General features: G+C 36.4%; 1 protein-coding gene across 1 annotated transcript in view; it reads right to left on the reverse strand.

Annotated features, from left to right (window-relative positions):
- The window catches only part of RALYL (RALY RNA binding protein like), a 695,589-nt gene that overhangs the window by 32,158 nt on the left and 642,867 nt on the right, over window positions 1–20,564 (reverse strand). Inside the window, 2 exon segments of the mRNA XM_044245381.1 lie at window positions 2,677–2,849; window positions 18,576–18,689. Of these exon segments, the coding sequence (XP_044101316.1) occupies window positions 2,677–2,849; window positions 18,576–18,689 (287 nt within the window).

Genomic DNA, 20,564 nt, shown 5'->3' on the forward strand with positions numbered 1-20,564 from the left:
AACTGAATGTATTGGCTTTCTCCATGCTTCTACCAGGGCTGATACAAGCCGATGGAGAAAGCTGCACAGCTGGGCTGATCGATGCCTCTACAACAGTGTGATTCTCAAAGTACCATCCCAGACAGGCAGTCCCAGATTCACTCAGCATACTGAATCAGAAACTCTAGGAATGAAATACAACAGTCTGGATTTTAACAAGTTCTCCAGGTAATCTTGATAGACACTAAAGTTAAAAAAAAAAAAATACTACTGCATTAAACCTTTGTCTTTAACCTCAATTGGCTATTAACACTAGCTGTCAATCTTTATTTGTTTTCTAAATTAGTGCCCCTCTATGTTTTACATACTAGCTTCTTTAAATCTCCATTCTCCTCCATTCTGTGGTCCTGTCTGTCTCTTCTCTCTCTCCAGAGATCATCACCCTCTGACTTATACAGTTTGTGCTTGAACTCCCTTAAACCCCTGCCACCAAATCCTCAAGACTTACTGCAGCTAGTTGCAGTGGAAAAATGTTCCTCTTCATGTTGAGGGCGAGCCCCATATAGCTGTGTTCTAGATTCCTTTCCCTGCAGCATCAGGAACTTTCTCCCTTTCTCTTCATGAAGTTCTCTGTCTCCACTGGCATTGTCAACACTGAACCTCATTACAATTTACATTCATACACTTGGGGATTTTTATTTTAAGTGTCATAGAAAGTGCTGTAGGATTTTAAGCAAGGGAGTGACATTATCTGATGTATAGTTTATGAAGAATTTTATCTTTCTTGTGTGGAGAATGGATTGCATGGGCTGAACCAAGAAAATCAGTTTGTTGTAGTGGAGCTATAATTAGCTTTGGGTTATGATTTGGAAGTGGATTTAATGGGGAAGGGTGGAGAGAATCAAAGGTAATCCTAGTCTCCTTGGTTTTAACAATGATGTGGATAATGAAGTTGTTTATCAGAATGAAGAAGAGTGGGAAGGGATAAGATGACTGGAGGAAAACCAAGAATGTTTTGGTCATGTTGAGTTTCAGTGGTTTATTGGAGGAGATCTATGAAGAGGTAGGCACCTAAATGCCAGAGTCTAGAATTCCAGGAAGAGATGAGGAATACAAATTTAGATTTAGGAATCCTTTTTTTTTTTTTTTTTTCATCTATAGGTGACGTTTAAAACTCTGTTATTTAATGAAGTCATCCCGGAAAAGCGTAGAAAGAGAAAGTAGGATATGGCAAAGCCCTGGGCTACTTTAATATTTAAAATGGGAGCATGGAAAAAAAAAAATAAAAATAAAATGGGAGCATGGAGTGAAAGTTTCTAACACAGGAAGATGACAATGAGCACTTGGTATCATAGGAGAATTTCTCAGAATTCCCCTAATCTGTTCTTAACCAAATTTTGCTGAGAAGTAAATGAAAATAAGAACAGAGAGGTAACCATTGGAAATGGCAACACAAAGGGCTGCATAGACCTTAGCAAAAACACTCACAATAGAATGGTAAAAATAGAATTCTGATTACAATGGGATGAGGAAATTAAGTCATTGAATGAAAGTTTGGCCTAAGAAAAATCTGAAAGGTCTGTTAATCTTAGATTAATAGATTTCTTGAAATCAAAACCATTCTAAAAAGTGATTTAAGTCCTTCAAGCTGATGCCAACTTCTGGAGAAATAAGGGTGGTTATTAAAGACTAAAGACTATTTGAAAAGTTTAAACAAAGGTCCCATGCAATTTAAACAGAACCAGAATGCCAAAAATCAATATATAGCTTCCAAAATGAAACTATTGATAGGGTGGTTACTACACCAAAACAACTGCCATGGCAAAATTTGTTAAGTAATAATGGGAACTGTAACAAACTGGAATCTGAAATTACCTGGGATAAGTGAAGTTTAATATGATTAGTCCACAGATATTTGAGAGCTGGCAACACACACACATACACACGCACACTCAAACTTGTCCTCTCATCATTTTTAGTAGTCAGTCCCTTTAAGATAGTATGTTTAATGTCATCGATGATAAAATATGAGAAATTGCATCCTCATCAGCGTATATTTATGAAGTCCCTGGTGTATGTATATAGGAAAGAACATCAGAAATGAGCACTATGATTATAACAACATTGGGAAAATAAAACATATAAGGAATCTAGTCTTGGCTAAAAGCCCAGCTCATAAAAACTGGCTAAAACATGCACCAAAGATGGTGAACTGGCCATATATCAAGGGTCATCTTAGTTTTCAGACTACAGAAATAACTGTTGGTCGTACAACTAGTAAAGATAATTATCATCACTGAAGGACACTAATAAGAGAGGGAGCCATGCATTTTCCATTAGAAGGTTGTTTGTAGCCAGAATATTATATCCACGTACAGTTCACACATAATTGCTCAAATGCAAGATTCCTTTCATGGTGGAGCAATTGGGAAAGAGAATCTTTCATTTCACTTTATCTATAGCTAATGTCATATATAATATTTCAATTGTCCATTCATTTACTCTGTCATATTTTAAGTTTGCAGGAGTGTATTGAGCACTTATTATGTGCAAAGCACTGTACTGATGTTGCTTTGCATATACGCAGATAAGAATGAAATAAACCCCAAATATTAAATCTTTATTTTAGAATGGATGAGTTGCTGACATGCTGGTGCTGTTACCAAAGGGTGTGAACACCAAATGTTTAGTTCCTACCAGCTCATGACCCCCATCTTCATCGAAGTCCTCCTCTATCCCATCAGTCATCTCTTCTCCATCCGCATCTGGCCCTCCTTCAGCAGGCTCCTCTGTAGAGTGATCTGCATTCTCTGACACACATTCATCTTGGATCAGCTCTATACTCTCTTCCAATTGCTTCTTCTGAGCTTCTGGGGGGGAGAAAGCAAATGACTACTACCTTGGGTTGCTCACGAGCCATTTGGATAAACCATGAAAAACAGTCTATGAAAGGGTACATCTGTGTGAGGAAGATAAGGTATTATTATGTTCCACTTGATTTTATTCAGTCATGTAAATTATATACCTATACCTGTGTATATTTTCATTTAAGTAGATTTATTTTTTAAATGGAATTATCAAAAATTAGGAAGTCCAGATGGTACTAGTATATAAGGTAATAAAGATTTACTTGAAGAGATGGATCTTCCTGGTTGTATATATTCTTTTCTAATAGGGATATGCTCTCCGAGGAAAAAATACAGCAAAAATAAAGGGCAAAAATCAAATGAAACATAGAACTTGTTCACTCAAGGAGGGAAGATGAAGAAAGTTCATTGACAAGTTCAAATCTAAGTGAAAAAGACAAAAATGCACTGAGGAAAAAAAGTACAAAAGCACGTGCGTTGTCTTCCAGACAACTTGTCTATGTGAACAATACCTGACATTTTAGATTCTAAGTTCCGTTGGCAGATGTGGTTATCTGCAGTGGTTAAGAACAAAATTCTGGCATTAGATTTACCAGCTTTGTGATGCAAAGCCAAAATGGTTAACCCTCCTTGTGCCTCAGTTTTCTCATCTGTACAATTAGGATAACTACTTCTTAACTTCCAGGGTTTGGAATAGTAAATCAATGAGTTTAGTAGAGTTATTTGCAAATAATAAGTGCTCAACAAATGAAGCTCATTCTACATTAATAGAACACCCTCTAATTACCAGGGTGTGCACGATCCATTTACAGAAATTCGCCCAGATGGGAATTATGCTGACAACATAATAATTATCTCCCCTAGTGGTTGGTTTTCATTTCCTGTAAAAATATCAAGAAAGGATTGGGTATTGAATAAACAAGATCATTTCATGTACCTCCTTCTCTAACTTATTCCTGTGTGTACATGGTTATCTCAAAAGCTGTGTGGTTTTCTCTCATTTTGATTATTGTTATTTTATCAGACAATTATCCCATTATTTGATTTGAGGTTTTTTTAAAGATTTTATTTATTTATTTGACAGAGAGATAGAGAGCACGAGTAGGTAGAGCTTCAGCAGAGGGAGAGGGAGAAGCAGGATCTCCATGGATCAGGGCGATGTGGGGCTAGATCCCAGGACCCTGGGACCACCACCTGAGCCAAAGGCAGATGTTTAACCAACTGAGACACCCAGGTGCCCCTGATTTGAGTTTTAAGAGATGCTACATTTTAAACTTATTTATTTATATTTTATGGCAATAAAGATAGTTTATAGAGCCAAATAAATGGAGGCATATTTATTCGTAGTCATTTTCATAATGTGAGTTAAAAAGAAAGTAAGCAGTGGTATACATTTATTTCAACTCAGCACAAATCTTTTCTAACACAACTAACATGTACATCTATAAACTGACAATAATGATGTATAAATAAGCAGGTATCCTCTTCTATAAGTTGTTTAAAATTTTAATGACAGCTACACACAGGTGTTCTTGTATTTTAATTCTCCAAATACTAAAATTTATGTATTGAGAATCAGACAAAAGGGTAGGGTTGTGCCTTGGCCCTGCTGTCGGAGGTCAGGATTCTAGGTCAAGCTTAGCTACTTACCAGTGGAGTCATGCACACCGGCCTTGAGTCTGTTTTGGTCACTTGGTCAGGTCATTAGAACATAGTAGGTCAGCTTTCCCTCATCTGTATAACAAAAACACCTACCTCTTGGGTTTGCTGTGAGGATTAACACAGCTTATATTTGGGAAATGTTCTGCACACTATGAAGGGGGGCTACATAAATGTGTACTGTTACATAGAAAAAAGGAGACACACGCTCCTCATTGGGAATATGTCAAGATAACATCACCACCAGTAAGCATGGAACGAGAGGCCTGGAAAGAACAGGGAATAACAGTGAAAAATTGTGGGTCTGAGGCCTCATTCCTCAGGTGAAGAGATGGTGTGGGTCCAAAAAGGCTAACAACAATTATTGCAGTCATCTTAAAATGACAAAATGTAGGCTTTTTTTCTTCACATTAACGTTCCACATATAGATACAGACTATATATTCCATGCTGTTTTTCTATCAACTTGTTAGTGTCCGTTTTCTCCATAGAACAATATAACTAATGTAGTGATGATGTAAATTCTGCTTTCAAGGCTACACTCTTTATCCTCATAGAGTGAGTGTCCAGATGAAAGCAAGTGGCATAAATTCCCTTTTCTCTGATGTCTGCATTACTTTTAGCATAGAAAGTCCTATGAAGATTCTTAAGTGATTACTGTCAAGCTTATTCAAAAAGGTTTAGTCTGGAGAAGATGACCCAAGTATCTGGAATAAAAGGAAAGCAAATCAGAAAAAATAAAAATGAAAATAAAAATAAAAATAAAAGGAAAGCAAATCAGGCAAGAGATATAGACCAAACACATGCTGAACTTAACTGTTACAGAAAATTACTAGGTTTTATTCATCTTAGCTTCCTTCCACATATCATTGGAAAAAAGCTCTACAGGTTTTGACCCTTAACCTACTATATACACACTGCTGGCCAGCACCAGGTGAAGGGAAGTTGTGCTGGGAAGCTGAGTTTGAGCAGAGTCTGCTTCTCCCTCTGCCCCTTCCCACTGCTCGTGTTTGCTCTCTCAAATAAACAAATAAAATCTTTAAAAAAATTACCATTGCTCTCATAACCTGGTTTGATATTTCGAGAATGAGAGCGGGATGGATGTTTGGGACTGGACAGTTATTATCCTATATAGCGAAAAAGTGTATTAAATCTTACAAATTTTCCTAAAGCCAGACTTCATCAATTTTAGATTAGTTTATTTTTTTTAAATAACACATAACTGCACATTTATTTAGGATAATATCATTTTGGAAATTCATTTGGTGTGACATATACATTTCTTCTTTAATGATATCAGAAATATTTGTTCTCTGAGAACGTTTGCTTTTTAATTTTTGAAATTAATATTCCAGTTTTTTTCCCCCTCTGAAAAGTCTTTCACCGAAGAAGTATGGAAGATTTTTAGAGAAGCCATGTAGGATCAGAACTTAAAGATGAGTAGCCCTCATTTGGCTTTGTGTATCAATTCATTGCAGTTGTGTTTGAAATCCAAACTGACTCTCCTGATCTTCCTACCTGAATAGGGTCCCTTCTCTCCCAATCAAGCAAAGCCCAGATCAAACACTGTCTTATAGTCTACTGTTGTCTTATCCTCTTCTCAGTGGTGTTTAAGTTTCCCTAATATTTGAGCTCTTGTCTCAAAAGGTCATTGTCACATTCAAAGGGGATAATATAGTTGTTAATCTTTTGTAAGGTGAAAAGTGCAATACATGTCAGTTATCAAGAAATTGATCTGCTCTGGACCCCTTACTGAGTGCTTAATACATAGAAGAGATAATACAAGCTATCAGAGAGGATATAGGATTTGAGATTCATAATTCTGTTAATTATTAGTCCTATTAACTATGGCTTTCTTCTCTAAAAGATGAACATGAACATGAAAATAACATCTTTCAGAGAGTTGCTGCAGACTCAAATGAGAAAAAAGAGGTGAATGTGTTTTCTAAAGTGTAAAGGCCACAAGAACATGTTATCATAACAGGCTCAAAAACAATTCTTGAGTTGAATCTATATTGATTATTTGATTGCTACAGACAGTTTATGTAAAATCATTCATCACTACTGACCATTAAGAATTATACATTGCAAGGACAATTTTGGCTTCATTTCTGTTTAGATAGGCATAGTGTTTTAAATTATTCTCTGCTTTTGTGTGTGTGTTACATAACATACACGGAACTCCTCTAACAGTCCATTTCAAAAGCAAGAGTGTATTAGAGTTCAGTGCAAAGAAACCTAGGACTTCTCCTCATTCATCCATTCATTAACTTGGAAGCAAATGTGTGGAAGACGTTACATGGTTTGAGAAAAAAAAAACACCCTTTAATTGCAATGATAATCAAACAATCAGCCTATGCTTTGATAATATGTAGTCATCATAGATTTTTATCATTACCTCAGTGAAAAACGTTATAATCACTAAACAATGATAGGTTCTAGGAATAAAATTACACATGAAAGCACATCTTGTTTATTAAACTTGGTTCACAGTTTAACAAGCAGTTTTGATCCAGTAGTGATCTTGTTGAAATAGAAACAAAGCAACTTGTTCTGTTTTATAAATAATTAACTAATTTTACTCCTACTAGAAGTCATTAATATATTTTAGTTTAGTCCTGATTTAATAGCATTCTCTTTATCTGCATAATTCTTTTTCTACTTATCACTCTTTCTGTTTTATTGAGTGTTGAGTGTATATGTGGTCTGTATGTGTGCACCTACACATTTATGTCTCTGCCACTAAAGTTCTTTGGGACAGAAACATTTTTATTCATCTTTGTAGCCCTGATGGTTAATTCAGAGCCTCACATGCAAGTGAAATATTTGTTGGATAGGTTTATGAATTGTCATGGAACTAAAAAATGAACGTAAACGTCTGGGTGTCAAATCCTTTTCAGAGAGTCAAAGTGAGTACTGAATTCGGCATCATGGTAGCCAAGATATGAAGCCACAGAGACTAAAAGAAACATCCCTGCCACATTTTCAGGGAGAGCCCCTACCACTAAGTCAGAGTAAAATGTGGGGTCTGAGAGTTTCTTAGAAGATGGTTCATTTTCACATGGATAAGCCTTCAGGAGAAAAATAAAGCGTGAAGTCTGCACGGGCTTACAGGAGGGGGGCTGTTTTTGATCGCTGGCACCCTTTGGAGTCTCTCCTGTCTTCTTTAGGTCAGAGTGATGGGTGACCATAGCATTTCTTTTGTGGGCTAAGTGAGCTTTAGATTTTTTTTTTTTTTTTTAAGAATGGATTAGGAACCGAAAAGCTAGGAGCTTGTGCCTAAGAGATATCTCTAATATTATATAAATTATGGATTTCAACAACAAAAAAAGATTTATTATGGCTCCAAGTTAGTGAGTCCTTACAAAGTGCTGACCATGCAACATTCATTACCTATAGGCCTTGAAACATTCTGCCGGGGAGGCTTCTTAATCATTTGACAGATGGAGAAACAGGTGTTCATGGTCACACAGCTAGTGAGTACAAGAGTCAGAATTCCTGCTTAACGTTTTCTGACTCCATAGCCTGGGCTGTTTCCTAATACAGCTCTAGAAAGATCTAAAAGATCTTTTGACAGATCTTTGAATCTCTTCAGTAACCAGACAATTTTAAATTAAAAAATGAAGAAGTCTGTTTAGTTAGGGGCACATGCTCCAACTAAGTAATGGCTATCAAGGGAAAAGAAGGGCAAGTGCTAGGTAGGTGCTTCTGTTTATGGGAAAACGCCTCAGGCTTTAGAAAGCCATGGAAGAAAAGAATTTGATATTAAATTTCAACCCTCCTATTCTAAAGGTTTATTTATTTATTTTTGCACATCATATTTCTATTTCCAAAGCTGTATATGGTTGAGAAAACAAGTTAGAATTGTTGGGATTTATGTTCAAAGCATTTTTATTAAATTCAGTTTGCTGCATAGCTATTATCATTAATATAACTCTGAAAATTGGTTTGAGTTGACAATTAAGTTTTTTGACAGGCCAACTTAATTGCTAGCTAATTGCTAGCTAAATTGTACTTAGCAGATGGTTGGAAAGAATGTTGATACAAAACAGTCACATTATTCATTAAAGCCAAGCAAGTACCCTGGAACTATTGTTTTTGCATACCAGTATAAGCTATATTATTAAAAAAATTTCTACATTATAACACCTGTATATAATATGAATTTAACTCAATGATTCCAATAAATGCTATTTAAAAAGATGCAACTTATTATGGTATTTCTAATAATGACATAAATGAGCATCAGGAATGTTACATTGGAGGATTGCTTTCCAGTTAAAATGTCAGTTACATAAGTACATTCCTGGAGAAAATGACCTTAAATTTGTTCTCCTGGAGTACCTGGATTGTTGAGGTCACCACAAATTCAATATCAATGATTTTAAAAGTTACAGAGATGCTGTGTTTATTTAAACCTCGCAATAATTTTAAGGGATAGATATTACCCCCCACCCCCATTTTATAGATTTCATAAGCACCTTTCCAAATGTCACACAACTAATAAGTTTGGGGACTAGATCTCTAATAGGATTGAGCCTACTTCTGTTTGATTCTTAAGCCTGGGGCCTCGGATGTTTTGCTAGTGTAAATCTATTTGCCACAAGGAAGATGAATTAAGGAGGAAGCAAACTAGAAGTGGGGAGACCAACTACCAGGGGAGGCTTTGGAGGATGAAAATGTTCTAACTGATTTGTGGTGATGGTTGTACTGCTTGGAAAGACCACTAAGACGTTGTTGAATTGCAGTCTTGGGATGATGACATTTCATGGTATGTAAAATATACCTCAATAAAGTTGTTAAAAAATAAGATGAGTGCATCAGAACAAGTGAGAGATGATGAGGGTTTGGGTACTGGCAATAGTATTGGGAAAATAGAAGGGATGGAGTAAAAAGATGTTAAGGTAAGGGTTTGCAATACTGGTTGTAGAAGGAATAGAAGATGTTCCGTTTGGCAATTTGGTTGACAGGATTTATATAGTGCTGATGTGAGCAGAGACAGGCCACAGAGAGCAGAGTATATGAGATAAGAAAGTGAAAAGAAAGATTTCAATTTTGAAAGAGGGTGATTATTACCAAGGACTTTAGTGTACCCTCAGCTTGACCAAACTTTAGACAAGCTTCTTCCTAAATTAAGAAGCTCCTGACCTCTTTTTTCTTAGAGCGCTTACTTGAGAAAATTTGGGATTGTAAATTCTTTCTATGCTCCTTTGAGATGTAAATCTTTTACAACCTAGGCCTGTCTTTCCTAAGATCTAGAAGTCATCCCCTTGAAATGTAATCATCAAGAAAGATAGTCTCTGTGGGAGAGTAGAAGCTTATCTTCCATAACAGTCAATTAGCAAACACAGATGGCCCAATCATACCAACCAGCCTCTGTACTAATGTCCTCTAATACTTTTCCATTAGCTTAGCATTTAAAAATTATCCTGCCTTTTGTTTTAGTAGAGTTCAGTTTCCATTCCATATTGCACTAGTTTTGAGCCCTACTCAAAAAAAAAAAAAAAAAAAAAAAAAAAAAAGCACCAGTCTTGAATGAAGTCTTCCTTGCCATTTTTAGTAAGTGTCCAGTGCAATTTTTCTCTTACAGTTATCCTAGGGAGAGCCACAGGAATTTCTCCATTAAGCAGAGGGAAAAGCTTTGATTCTGTTGCTAACCACACAACTCACTCTCTTTTCATCCCTTTAAATTTAGCTTCTTTAAAACATTTAATTTTTGTATTCAAATATTTCCACAAGACTTGTTACCAAAAAGAGCAGTCTTCCGTTCCTACCTGCTCATCATTTTCAGTTCCTTCAAGGTTTTCCACTCAGCTCATTATTTTAAATATATGCCATCATATTTCTAAATAATATGTCTATATTGCTATTTCTTGATCAATTTATGCTCTGTCTGTTGATATTACTGTCCATTGATATTATTCAGACTTAGAAAGCTGAGGATTGAGTTCTCTATTGTACAATCCCCACTTACTCCCCATCACTCTAGGAAGTTATATTGTAAATTAGATTAGACCAATTTCCTGTTTTTAAGTAATTTTAAGTATTTAATGCTTTGTGCAAATAAGCTTATTAGTATATAATAAATAAATTTTCTTTCCTGAACAATACTATTTTCTTTGGTGTTAAAAACTGCCTTAGGTTTTTTTCTTGTTGTTTCTTTGTTTCTTTTTAATTTAATTCTCTATGTACTTTTATGTAGTTGAGCAAACTTTAACTAGACATGTAAATCTCATTTAGACTGATTTACTTCCCCACCCTTTAGCCATTGGATCAATTTCATCTTGGACAAGTCTCTCTCAGAGCTTGGGAGTAGGTCTGATTTGGACTTCTTTCTTTCTGGGCCAACAGCACAGCTCATGCCAGGATACCCTTTACCACCATCTTGAAAATCCCCCTTGTTCTTGCCTTTGGATTTCCCTGCTTTGGGAAAGCCGTGTTTCCCCTTTCTCAGTTTACCTCCTTGTTTTAGTGAAATACCTCCTCCAGTACTTTTCAGAGAAAGAATGAATTAAGGCATACTTCTTGATATTTATATATCTGAAAATGTCTTTAATCTACCCTCACATTTAAGGATTAAGGGTAGTAGGTACAGAACTGTAGCTTTTAAATGATCTTACCTCAGAATTTTTAGGGCATGTTTTCATTGGCTTCTACATTTCTATGTGGCTGCTGAGAAGCCCTTTGGTATTCTGATTCCTCTTTCTATATATGAGAACTGTTTTTGGTCTTTTCTGTCTCTCTGAAATTGGTAGGACCGACCGCTCTTTGTCCTCATATTCTGAAATATCACAATGATATGCTTGGATGTGCGTCTATTTTCATGCATTGTTTCAGGCACTCAGTGGAGTCTTTCAGTGTGATTAACTATGCTCTTCAGTTTTTGTTTTCCTAGGAAATGTTTTTGATGCTCTATCCTCTTTCTTTCTGAAACCCTGTTATTCAGATTTCATCCAGTGATTTTCCCATCCATACCTTCTTATTTTCCATATCTATTTTCTTCTGTATTTTCTGGGAGAGTTTCTTTAATTTTTGTCTTCCAATCCTATATTGAGTGATTTATTTGTGCTATCATATGTTAATTTCTAAAAGTTCTTTTATCTGTCCTCTGAATATTCAAGTTTTAGTTTCATGTTATTTCATGAATGCAGTTATCTTCTTTCTTTCTGAGTGTATAATTGGTGTTTTTTTCTTCTTTTTAAAATTTTATTCTTCTGCATAATCTATTTCCTTCAACCTCTTTTTCCTTTTCTTCCCTTTTCTGATATTTCTTTTCTATCTTAAGTGTTTTCTATTACTCAGTGATGCTTGTCCATTCATATTACCAATGGGGTATTAAAATATCAATGGGCAGCTTCATAAGCACAGGGTTATTGTTTTTGCAGGATGACCTGGTTGACCATTCCTTGGGTGGCACCTATGCCAGCATCTTTAAATCCTTCCTTTTAGGATGCTCATATTCCCAGTGAAAACTTCTAGTGTCTTGCCAGTAGCCTGGCAGCTGAGGGAGAAGAGAATGCCTGGAATTCCTACAGTAATTGTGTTAACTTTTACTTCTCTCCTTAATCTTCAACTCCACTTAAAATTGTTGTTTACCAGCTCTGAAATCTGCTGTTGTAGCTTTTCTCTAAGGAAACTTCACCAGCTTTCTAGTGGGGTTAGGAATGGTGATATAGGAATTTGATTCCTCAACAGACTTGCAACCATTTATAATACCTCCTTTTCCAGAAGAATATGTCTTTAATTTTGAGCCTTTTGGGATTTCTGCGGTTAAAATTGGACCCAGATTTCTAAGATATGCTAAGTCAGGTACAATTCTCCATCTGCTGTCTAGCTTCTAAAATTCTGTTCCCATTCTCTTTATGCCTAGGGGTTTTCATTTTTTAAATCCTATCATTTTAATGCAGTTTCAGAAGATGACAGAGCTCAATTCATGTATTTAATCCAATATCTGTAACCAGAAACATCACCAGTTTAATCCACAGTGCAAATGCTAGCAGTAAGGTATTCAGAACAAAAATAGTCACATTAGAGGTGGCAGAAATAGTTACATTATAGGGAGCATGTTATAGGTGCTCCAGATTATATCTGGAGCAATGTTTTCCATCCTGAGTACCTCAATACACAGTTGACAAACTATAGAAGACCAGAGAAGAGAGATGACAGTGGTTCAAGATGCAAAACCAAATTCGTGAGAGGCAGCTGAAAAAAATTACTGGTATTTATCTAGAGAAAAGATGGCTTCAAAGATGTCCTGACAAAAATCTGAATGCAGCTAAGATGAACATCTATGGGCCAATTATGTTGACTCTCCATTTAAAGGTTGGAAGTGAAAATATTATAGCTCCTTTTAAATATTTAATTGGCTGTTACATCCACAATAGATGACACATTATCTTGGCTTCAGGGAACCAAATCAAGTGAAAACAAAAGAACATTGGCTTAGTGCCCTATAAGGAGAACCTATCGCAGGTATCTGAGACATAAATGCAAATAGGGACCAACCCAGTAAATAACATTCATGTGTGAACTGGCTGAATAAAAATATTAGCAAACTGAAAAGAGTATGCCATGCATCAAATGATAGCAATATGGAAAGATTCCAACTTTTCAAAAGTAGTTATGTATTTTGTTATTTATTTGCAATATTATAATTCTTGGTGTGAGATATATATATATATATATATATATATATATATTTAAGATTTTATGTATTTGTTTGACAGAGAGAGACACAGAGAAAGAGGGTACACAAGCAGGGCAGTGGAAGTGGGAGAAGCAGGCTTCCGGCTGAGCAGGGAGCCCAATATGGGGCTTGACCCTAAGACTCTGGGATCATGACCTGAGCCAAAGGCAGATGCTCAACCTACTGAGCCACCCAGGTGCCCCCCGCCCCATTTTTAAAGATTTTATTTATTTGACAGAGAGAGACCCAGCGAGAGAGAGGGAACACAAGCAGGGAGAGTGGGAGAGGGAGAAGCAGGCTTCCCATGGAGCAGGAAGCCTGATGTGGAGCTCCATCCCAGGACCCTGGGATCATGACCAGAGCTGAAGGCAGACACTTAATGACTGAGCCACCCAGGTGCCCCATCTTGGATGTTATTTTTTAAAATTCTGTATCTTTTACCAAACATCTTGGGGGATGAATTTGTCTTATGGGACCTGGTTTGGGACCTCTCTAGTGCTGAGGTCAGACATTGGCTATTATCATTGGAATTTCCAAGCAGGACAGGCTTGCAGTGTATCAGGGACACCACTGAGAATAAAATTGAAATACGTAATGTCTACCTGCCTTTTCACATCAGAGACTTTATGTTTGAAGTTTGATTTTTTTTTTTAAATGTAGTTGCCTGTGGATTAATTGTGCCTATTGTATAATACCGAGTTTCTAGTTTTCTTTCTTGCCTCTTTTACACTTTTTTGTCATTTAACATTGCTGTGTAAACCACATGTAAATTGTGCCATTCCTACATGGCCATTTATATGTGGCTCTTTTAAAAGAATTATCCAGGAGTGAGGCACAACTGTAGGCTACACAGATATGTGTTATTTGTTGTTTTCAATAATCTACATAGTCCCTATATCTCAAAGTTGTGTTCATTGAATTATTCAAGAAAAAAAAATAACTATCCATTGTAGAATTATGCTAACTGTAACTCAAGTTAGGATAGTATGTTTGAGGTCATAATCCATTCCTCTAGTTTACGTTTGAGGGGTTGAGATGACTTGCCAGGTGGTGCCTGGTACATAGTACATGTTGTTGGGGAGTTAGAGAAGGAAAAGAACACATGACCTTATGCTCAGGAAGTTTACAATCTCGAAGAGGGAGACAGGACATCATACAAATGCTTATTAGAAGCAGTTGAAAGTATAGAGAATTCCAAGTCAAGTAATTATGCTTCATTACAATTATTCCTCATAGCTTAGAAATTCACTACAAACAAAAAAGAAAAAAAAGATAGTATGAAACTATGAAGCTTGAATACTGGACAATCTCCATTGTTGTGTGGTTTTCAGTCTTTGGTTTGTGATCTTCCATCTCCTTCCTGCCAGTGCTCTATGCTAGAAATCTTCATTATCAAAAAACTGAGATTGGGAATGAGAGATGTTTAAAAGAGTAATAATGAAATAGACACCTTAGTTAGCTATAAAATAATTAGCATAGCAACCAAATAAGCATTAAAATGAGTACTCTTAAATTTAGTAAGGTATTGAGTGTTTCTAAGAATTTTATTCTATTTCTCTCCATTTTCTATAATCTAGTCTTGACTCTTTCCTTACAACCCTGATTTCTTTTCATAAAGAAAATATAGAAAGTAATCATTTTATCTCCATAAATACGAATGCTGTTCAGGAGACAGTTACTAAGTGAATGAAATTACAAATTAAATAATTCCATTTTCTTCCTAACATGTTAAAGTAAGAAAGACATAAATATCAAAAGACTAAGCCTATCATTTTAAAAATAACTCTCTCATGACTGGGAAAGTTTAAACACGTACAAAAATAAGGTGACAGCCTTTCATGAAAAGAAAACGCCAAGCTTTGAAATTTGGTGTTACATTTATAGGTGATCTTCCAAGAAGATATGTGAAAGGTATTATTCATTGCAGGAAACTGGAAGGTATAATATGATAGAATAAGGATCACATTTTTCTCTTTGAGGTGATTTATATTTAAATGAGTTCTCCATAATCCTTTAAACTGAAGTGCAAATTGGTTATCAAAGTCCTTTGCTGTAAGGGTTGTTTTACATAATAACGAATTTCACAGAAGTTCCTCAAAGGGAAATATTGATTTAGGCGACATCACAGGATATTTCAGTTACAGCAACACTTTAGATTAGTGCCATAGACAGCATATAAAAAACTTCCTAAAGTCTAAATTTCTGTATTAAGAAGGGTAGGCAGTATTTTTGTTTTCTTCAAATAAATACCCAGTAGTGCGATTTTTGGATCATATGGTAGTTCTATTTTTAATCTTTTGAGGACCCTCCATCTGTTTTCATAGTGGAAAGTTACAATCCCACCAGCAGTGCCCCAGGGTTCCCTTTTTTCCATATCCACACCAGCACTTGTTGTTTCTTGTCTTTTTGATACAAGCGTGAGGTGATATTACCTGGTGGTTTTGATTTGCATTTCCCTGGCGACTGGTGATGCTGAGCTTCTTTTCATGTCCCTGATGGCCATCTCTGTATATCTTCTTTAGAAAAATGTTTACTCCAATCTTTTGCCCGTATCTTTTCTCAGTAGAAAATATGTTAATAATAGAAATTTTTAATAAAATGATTGTTTTATCTACTCTTTCCCATCCACGTTAGTGAGAAGCTGCCATCCATGTGCTAGGTATATAGCTCATGTTTTTAAAAAATGGGTCTTGTGATCAACAGAAACGAAATCTTGCCATTTGTGATGAGGTGGATGGAACTAGAGGGTATTATGCTTAGCGAAATAAGTCAATCAGAGAAAGACAAATATCATATGATCTCCCTGATATGAGGAAGTGGAGATGCAACGTGGGGGGTTTGGGGGGTAGGAAAAGAAAAAAATGAAATAAGATGGGATTGGGAGGGAGACAAACCATACATGACTCTTAATCTCACAAAACAAACTGAGGGTTGCTCGGGGGAGGGGGGCCGGGAGAGGGGGTTATGGACATTGGGGAGGGTATGTGCTATGGTGAGTGCTGTGAAGTGTGTAAACAATGTTGACGAGCTATTGAGAGCTGCAGTAGTTTGCTTTCAGTATTGTTACATTGCACTTGAGTAGAGACAGGCCTTCTGTCTGTAGGATATGTGAAGACTGCAACTGCAAAACGAGAGCAAGAGGCACTTCCTCCCATGACCTTACAGTAACCATAACAGATCGAATCCCCAGGGACATTCCATCATTGCAATAGCTCAGATTTGTGTTCCTGTCTTTTTCTTGGCACACCAGCTCTACTCTTTAGTAAAATTGTAAAAGGCTGCCATTATGGACATTAGGATCCCAACATAACCATCTGGAGTGTGTCCAGTTGGTTCTTCATAGGACCAATTTTTATTTGCAGCTTGAGTTTTTATATGAAGTTGCATTACTGTGGACTTGGCTGTCTTGTGATGACTTTTTTTCATATGTGTTCTGTGCCATACTATTGTTAAAATGAACTGTTGCTATTGTGAGATGGATTTTAACTGACCTATTAAAGGTTTCTTTCGAATGGCACTACTTTAGGGACATTCTAGTATTTGCTTCTATTGTTTGGGCCTTGTGGATAATGTACAGATTTAAAAACAAATCTTGTTGCTGATTTGTCCATTTCTGAGTGCTGTTATGGACATTGGGGTTATGGACATTGGGGAGGGCATGTGCTATGGTGAGTGCTGTGAAGTGTGTAAACCTGGCAATTCACAGACCTGTACCCCGGGAATAAAAATACATTATATGTTTATAAAAAAATAAAAAAATAATTAAAAAATGGGTCATGTGAAAATAGTAGGAAATGTTCATTTGCCTGTATATGCTTGCGTTACTACCAATGCCAAACAGCTCTGATTCTTGGCCCTTTATTCCCTGCTCATAACTGTGCTGTACAAGTTACATATGATACTTTATTTGTGTCTCACCATGTGAGGTAAGGATTACTATCTTTATTTTATAAATGAGAAAAATGAGGCTAGGTCAGTGGTGCGTGAGAATCTGAACCAGAGCTTATTTCTCTCTTTCACTGTGCTGTGCCACCAACTCACATCTGCTTTCTTTTCACGAGTCCTACATGGCTCATGACTAGGAGATAAAAGCTCTAGTCCTCACCCCAGTGACACAGTGAACACACAGGCAGGTTCCTCTTTGCTGTGTAGCTCAGGAGCCCCAGGAGCCCAACCAGTTCTCATTAGTGAGGAGTAACCAGGGGGCCTCACCTCAGTGAAATCCTGGGACCAGGTCCTAGGTGGGACCTGAGATTAAAACTATAAATGGGAAGAGCACAGGAGTCACTCATGAGACTGTGGTTTGAGACCCAGGTCCATCACTCACTAGTCAAGTGACCATGGAAAAATCAATTTACCTCCTTGAACCTTTGTTTTTTCATCTGTGAAATGAGGAAGCTGGATTTGATCAATGGCTTTCAGAACTATATTTTTTTAAAAGTGAAGCTCTCTCTTTTTTTTTTTTTTCCCTTGAGATCAAGAGTGGGACACTTAATTGACTGAGCCACCCAGGCACCCCTGAAAAGTGAAGCTCTTTAAGCAAATGAAGTCTTATGTTGAAACCCAATAATAAAATCGATACACAGGTAGAGCAAGGGCTGGATTTGGAGGAGGCATGAGTTCATCTACCTCCTGGGCCTCCTTCTAACCCTCATCCTATCTCCAGGGAGCCCCTGAGGTATGTGAGGCTTGCAGAACACGATTTTCAAACTGTGTATGTACTTGCTCAGCTCTAACTGTATCCCAGTTCTCACAGTCTATGATTTAAAAACTATATGTAGCCACATGACAAGGGCATTAGAGTCGTATTAGAGGAGAAACAGGGTCAAGGCTAATAATTCAAAGGAGAGGGGGCATTAAGTTGTAAAAGACAGAATCAAATGACTTGGCAGGGGGTGGCCAGGGGCATGCTTTTGATGTGGAGGACCCTGAAACTGGGTACTGGTTTTACAGGGTTGTAGCAATGTAGGGGCTGGGCTTTCTAATCTTCATTTCTGAAGTTTGTTATATTTTTGCAGCTAGTTTATTTAAATATGAATATTATTTTAGTCTGAAAGTATTATTCCAGTAATTGATTTTATTTTCTTAAAAGATTCTTGATAGTGAGCTATTAACTTTTAATTATGATACAACTATGCTTGTTATCACCAAAACTTTTCTCCTTGTTTAAAAATATGAAATTTAGAAAAATGGGTTCATGTTCTCTAATGAGTAAAAACTCAGATTGCCTTGTTGCAACTCTTGGCTTAAACACTTTCTTCATGTGTCTGTATTAACCTGCTAAACTCAGTGAGTGTCACTCTGGCCCTGAGCTGTCCCTGTGATTGACACTGTTTCACTGGTTTAACCATGACATGTCTTTGGCCATAAATCCTTTTCACTTACCTGCCTCCGCCTTCTGCTGCTTCTCAATTTTCTCCAGGCGCCCTAGCAAGGAGTCAATTTTCGTTTTGATCTGGGTTAATTCTTTCTTGATTGTCTGTAGCTCATCTGATTTCACTGGAAAAGGGAAAAGGGAAAGAAAGCAACAGAATGTTAAATGTACCATCAACTCACATAGAACACGACTCACAGAAACCCCATGTTTTCTCAAGACAGTGTCAAATCACATAGGACTTTCAATCTTACCAGTTTCTTGTTATTTCCAGCGATCCCAGAATACCAGAAGACATTGGCAATTACAGTAGTTTTCAGTGACGTGAGCATTAGATACTAAATCTTTTCACTGAAAGTTACGCAAAGGGATGGAGTAATCTGGAAACATCTTAGTAAATAACTAAGTGATATGAAACTCAGTTTTGGCAGGTAGCTAGCTAATCTGCACTGTAAAATGGATTCAGATTGAAGAATGATAAAATCATGACAGGTATGTTAATACCACATTGAGTTCTATGTTGTAATACGTATTTCAGTAGTCAATGATATTTGTAATCTAGTCCCCTGGTGTTTTATTGAAATCAGGATATAAAATTTATCGTTTGAAGAAATGTCTTAGATACAAGAGACTTCCAACAGAACTTCTGCTATTTTGCCTACTCAAAAAAAAAAATGAGGTAGTAAGTTGTACATGTCCCTTTTTAAGCCATGGGGCTGGAGGAAAGAAAATTCATCAAAGTTCCCATTGCTATGTTCTACAGCAGTGATTCCCATTCCAGGTTTTTGATATTTAGCATGGTTTCAAAGAAAAACAAGTGGGAACCAACACAGGACTGACAACTTTTCATTTTGCTGAGAAAGGATGTTAAAAACAATAAACAGCCTCCTATTAATAATAATAATTATTTTATAAAGAAGGAGCTTAAGAAGAGGACAATCTCCTATTTAAAGGGCAGTTCTTTAACAGAAATATATTGATGTTTATGGAAAATTCACTTCAGTGTTCGTATTTTCTCATTTTTCTGAGAACCACTGGAAAGTTTGCCACAAATCCACAAAAACCAGAGAATGAAGATTTCAAAGCTATCACTATAGAACATCTGCATCTGCCTAGGGGTTTTCAGTCGGTGGGGTTTCGGGTATCCATGCCTCCACAGAGATGCCTCTAGACTGGGGGTCATAGAGCTTGATGTCAGCCTATTGATTCTTCTCTGTCACCTTTGCTTCAAGTTTAAGATGATCTCAGCTTGGATTCTCCCCAGAAATGCTGCAAGAAATTGAGCATTTAGCTTGGCTCTTTAGTCTTCAGGAAATTTCTTTGGTAAATAATAAAAATGAAATGCAATTTATGTTTGTTTAGAATAGAGCTATTTGTCAACTAAGATATGTGATATAATATAAAAGATAATGTATGCATCAATATACATTAATTGCTCAAAGGAAGCACAGACTTTTTTCCCAGTATAAAAAAGTGAGAAAATATATTTTATTATAAAATCAGAAATTCCTTTTACAAAAAGCAGATTTTTATTTATGATGCAAAGTAGCTTGCAAAATAAAAACTACAAGAATCTAGGACCCCATGGAGTGTTCCTATTATGAAGAACCAAACTGAAAGTAGAACACAGTTTAAAATAGAGAATTGCTTCTTATGTCAATTATTTCAACGACATCAAAGTGCCATTGTGGAACTGCAGCTAAATTTGAAAAACATCATCTGTCACAATTGCAAATTGATTCCACTTTGAAGAATGATTTTCATTTCCTTTGATGGAAGCACATCATGTAGTTTTACTTAAACCTATCAAATTTAATAGAAAATATTTTATCTTATAACATTAGATTTCAGTGCAGGAGAAATGGGGCTGTGGCTGGAAACTAACAGAATATATTTCTTAGTAAGTAGAGCCACACCTCAGCCCAGGAATGCAGTTGACTTATTTTCATGTCTTTATCTCCTTAAAAAAAAAAAAAAACAACAAAAACCAAAAACCCACC

The sequence above is a fragment of the Neovison vison genome, chromosome 4 (assembly GCF_020171115.1).
Source record: "Neovison vison isolate M4711 chromosome 4, ASM_NN_V1, whole genome shotgun sequence".
In the NCBI taxonomy this organism is placed as follows: Eukaryota; Metazoa; Chordata; class Mammalia; order Carnivora; family Mustelidae; genus Neogale; species Neogale vison.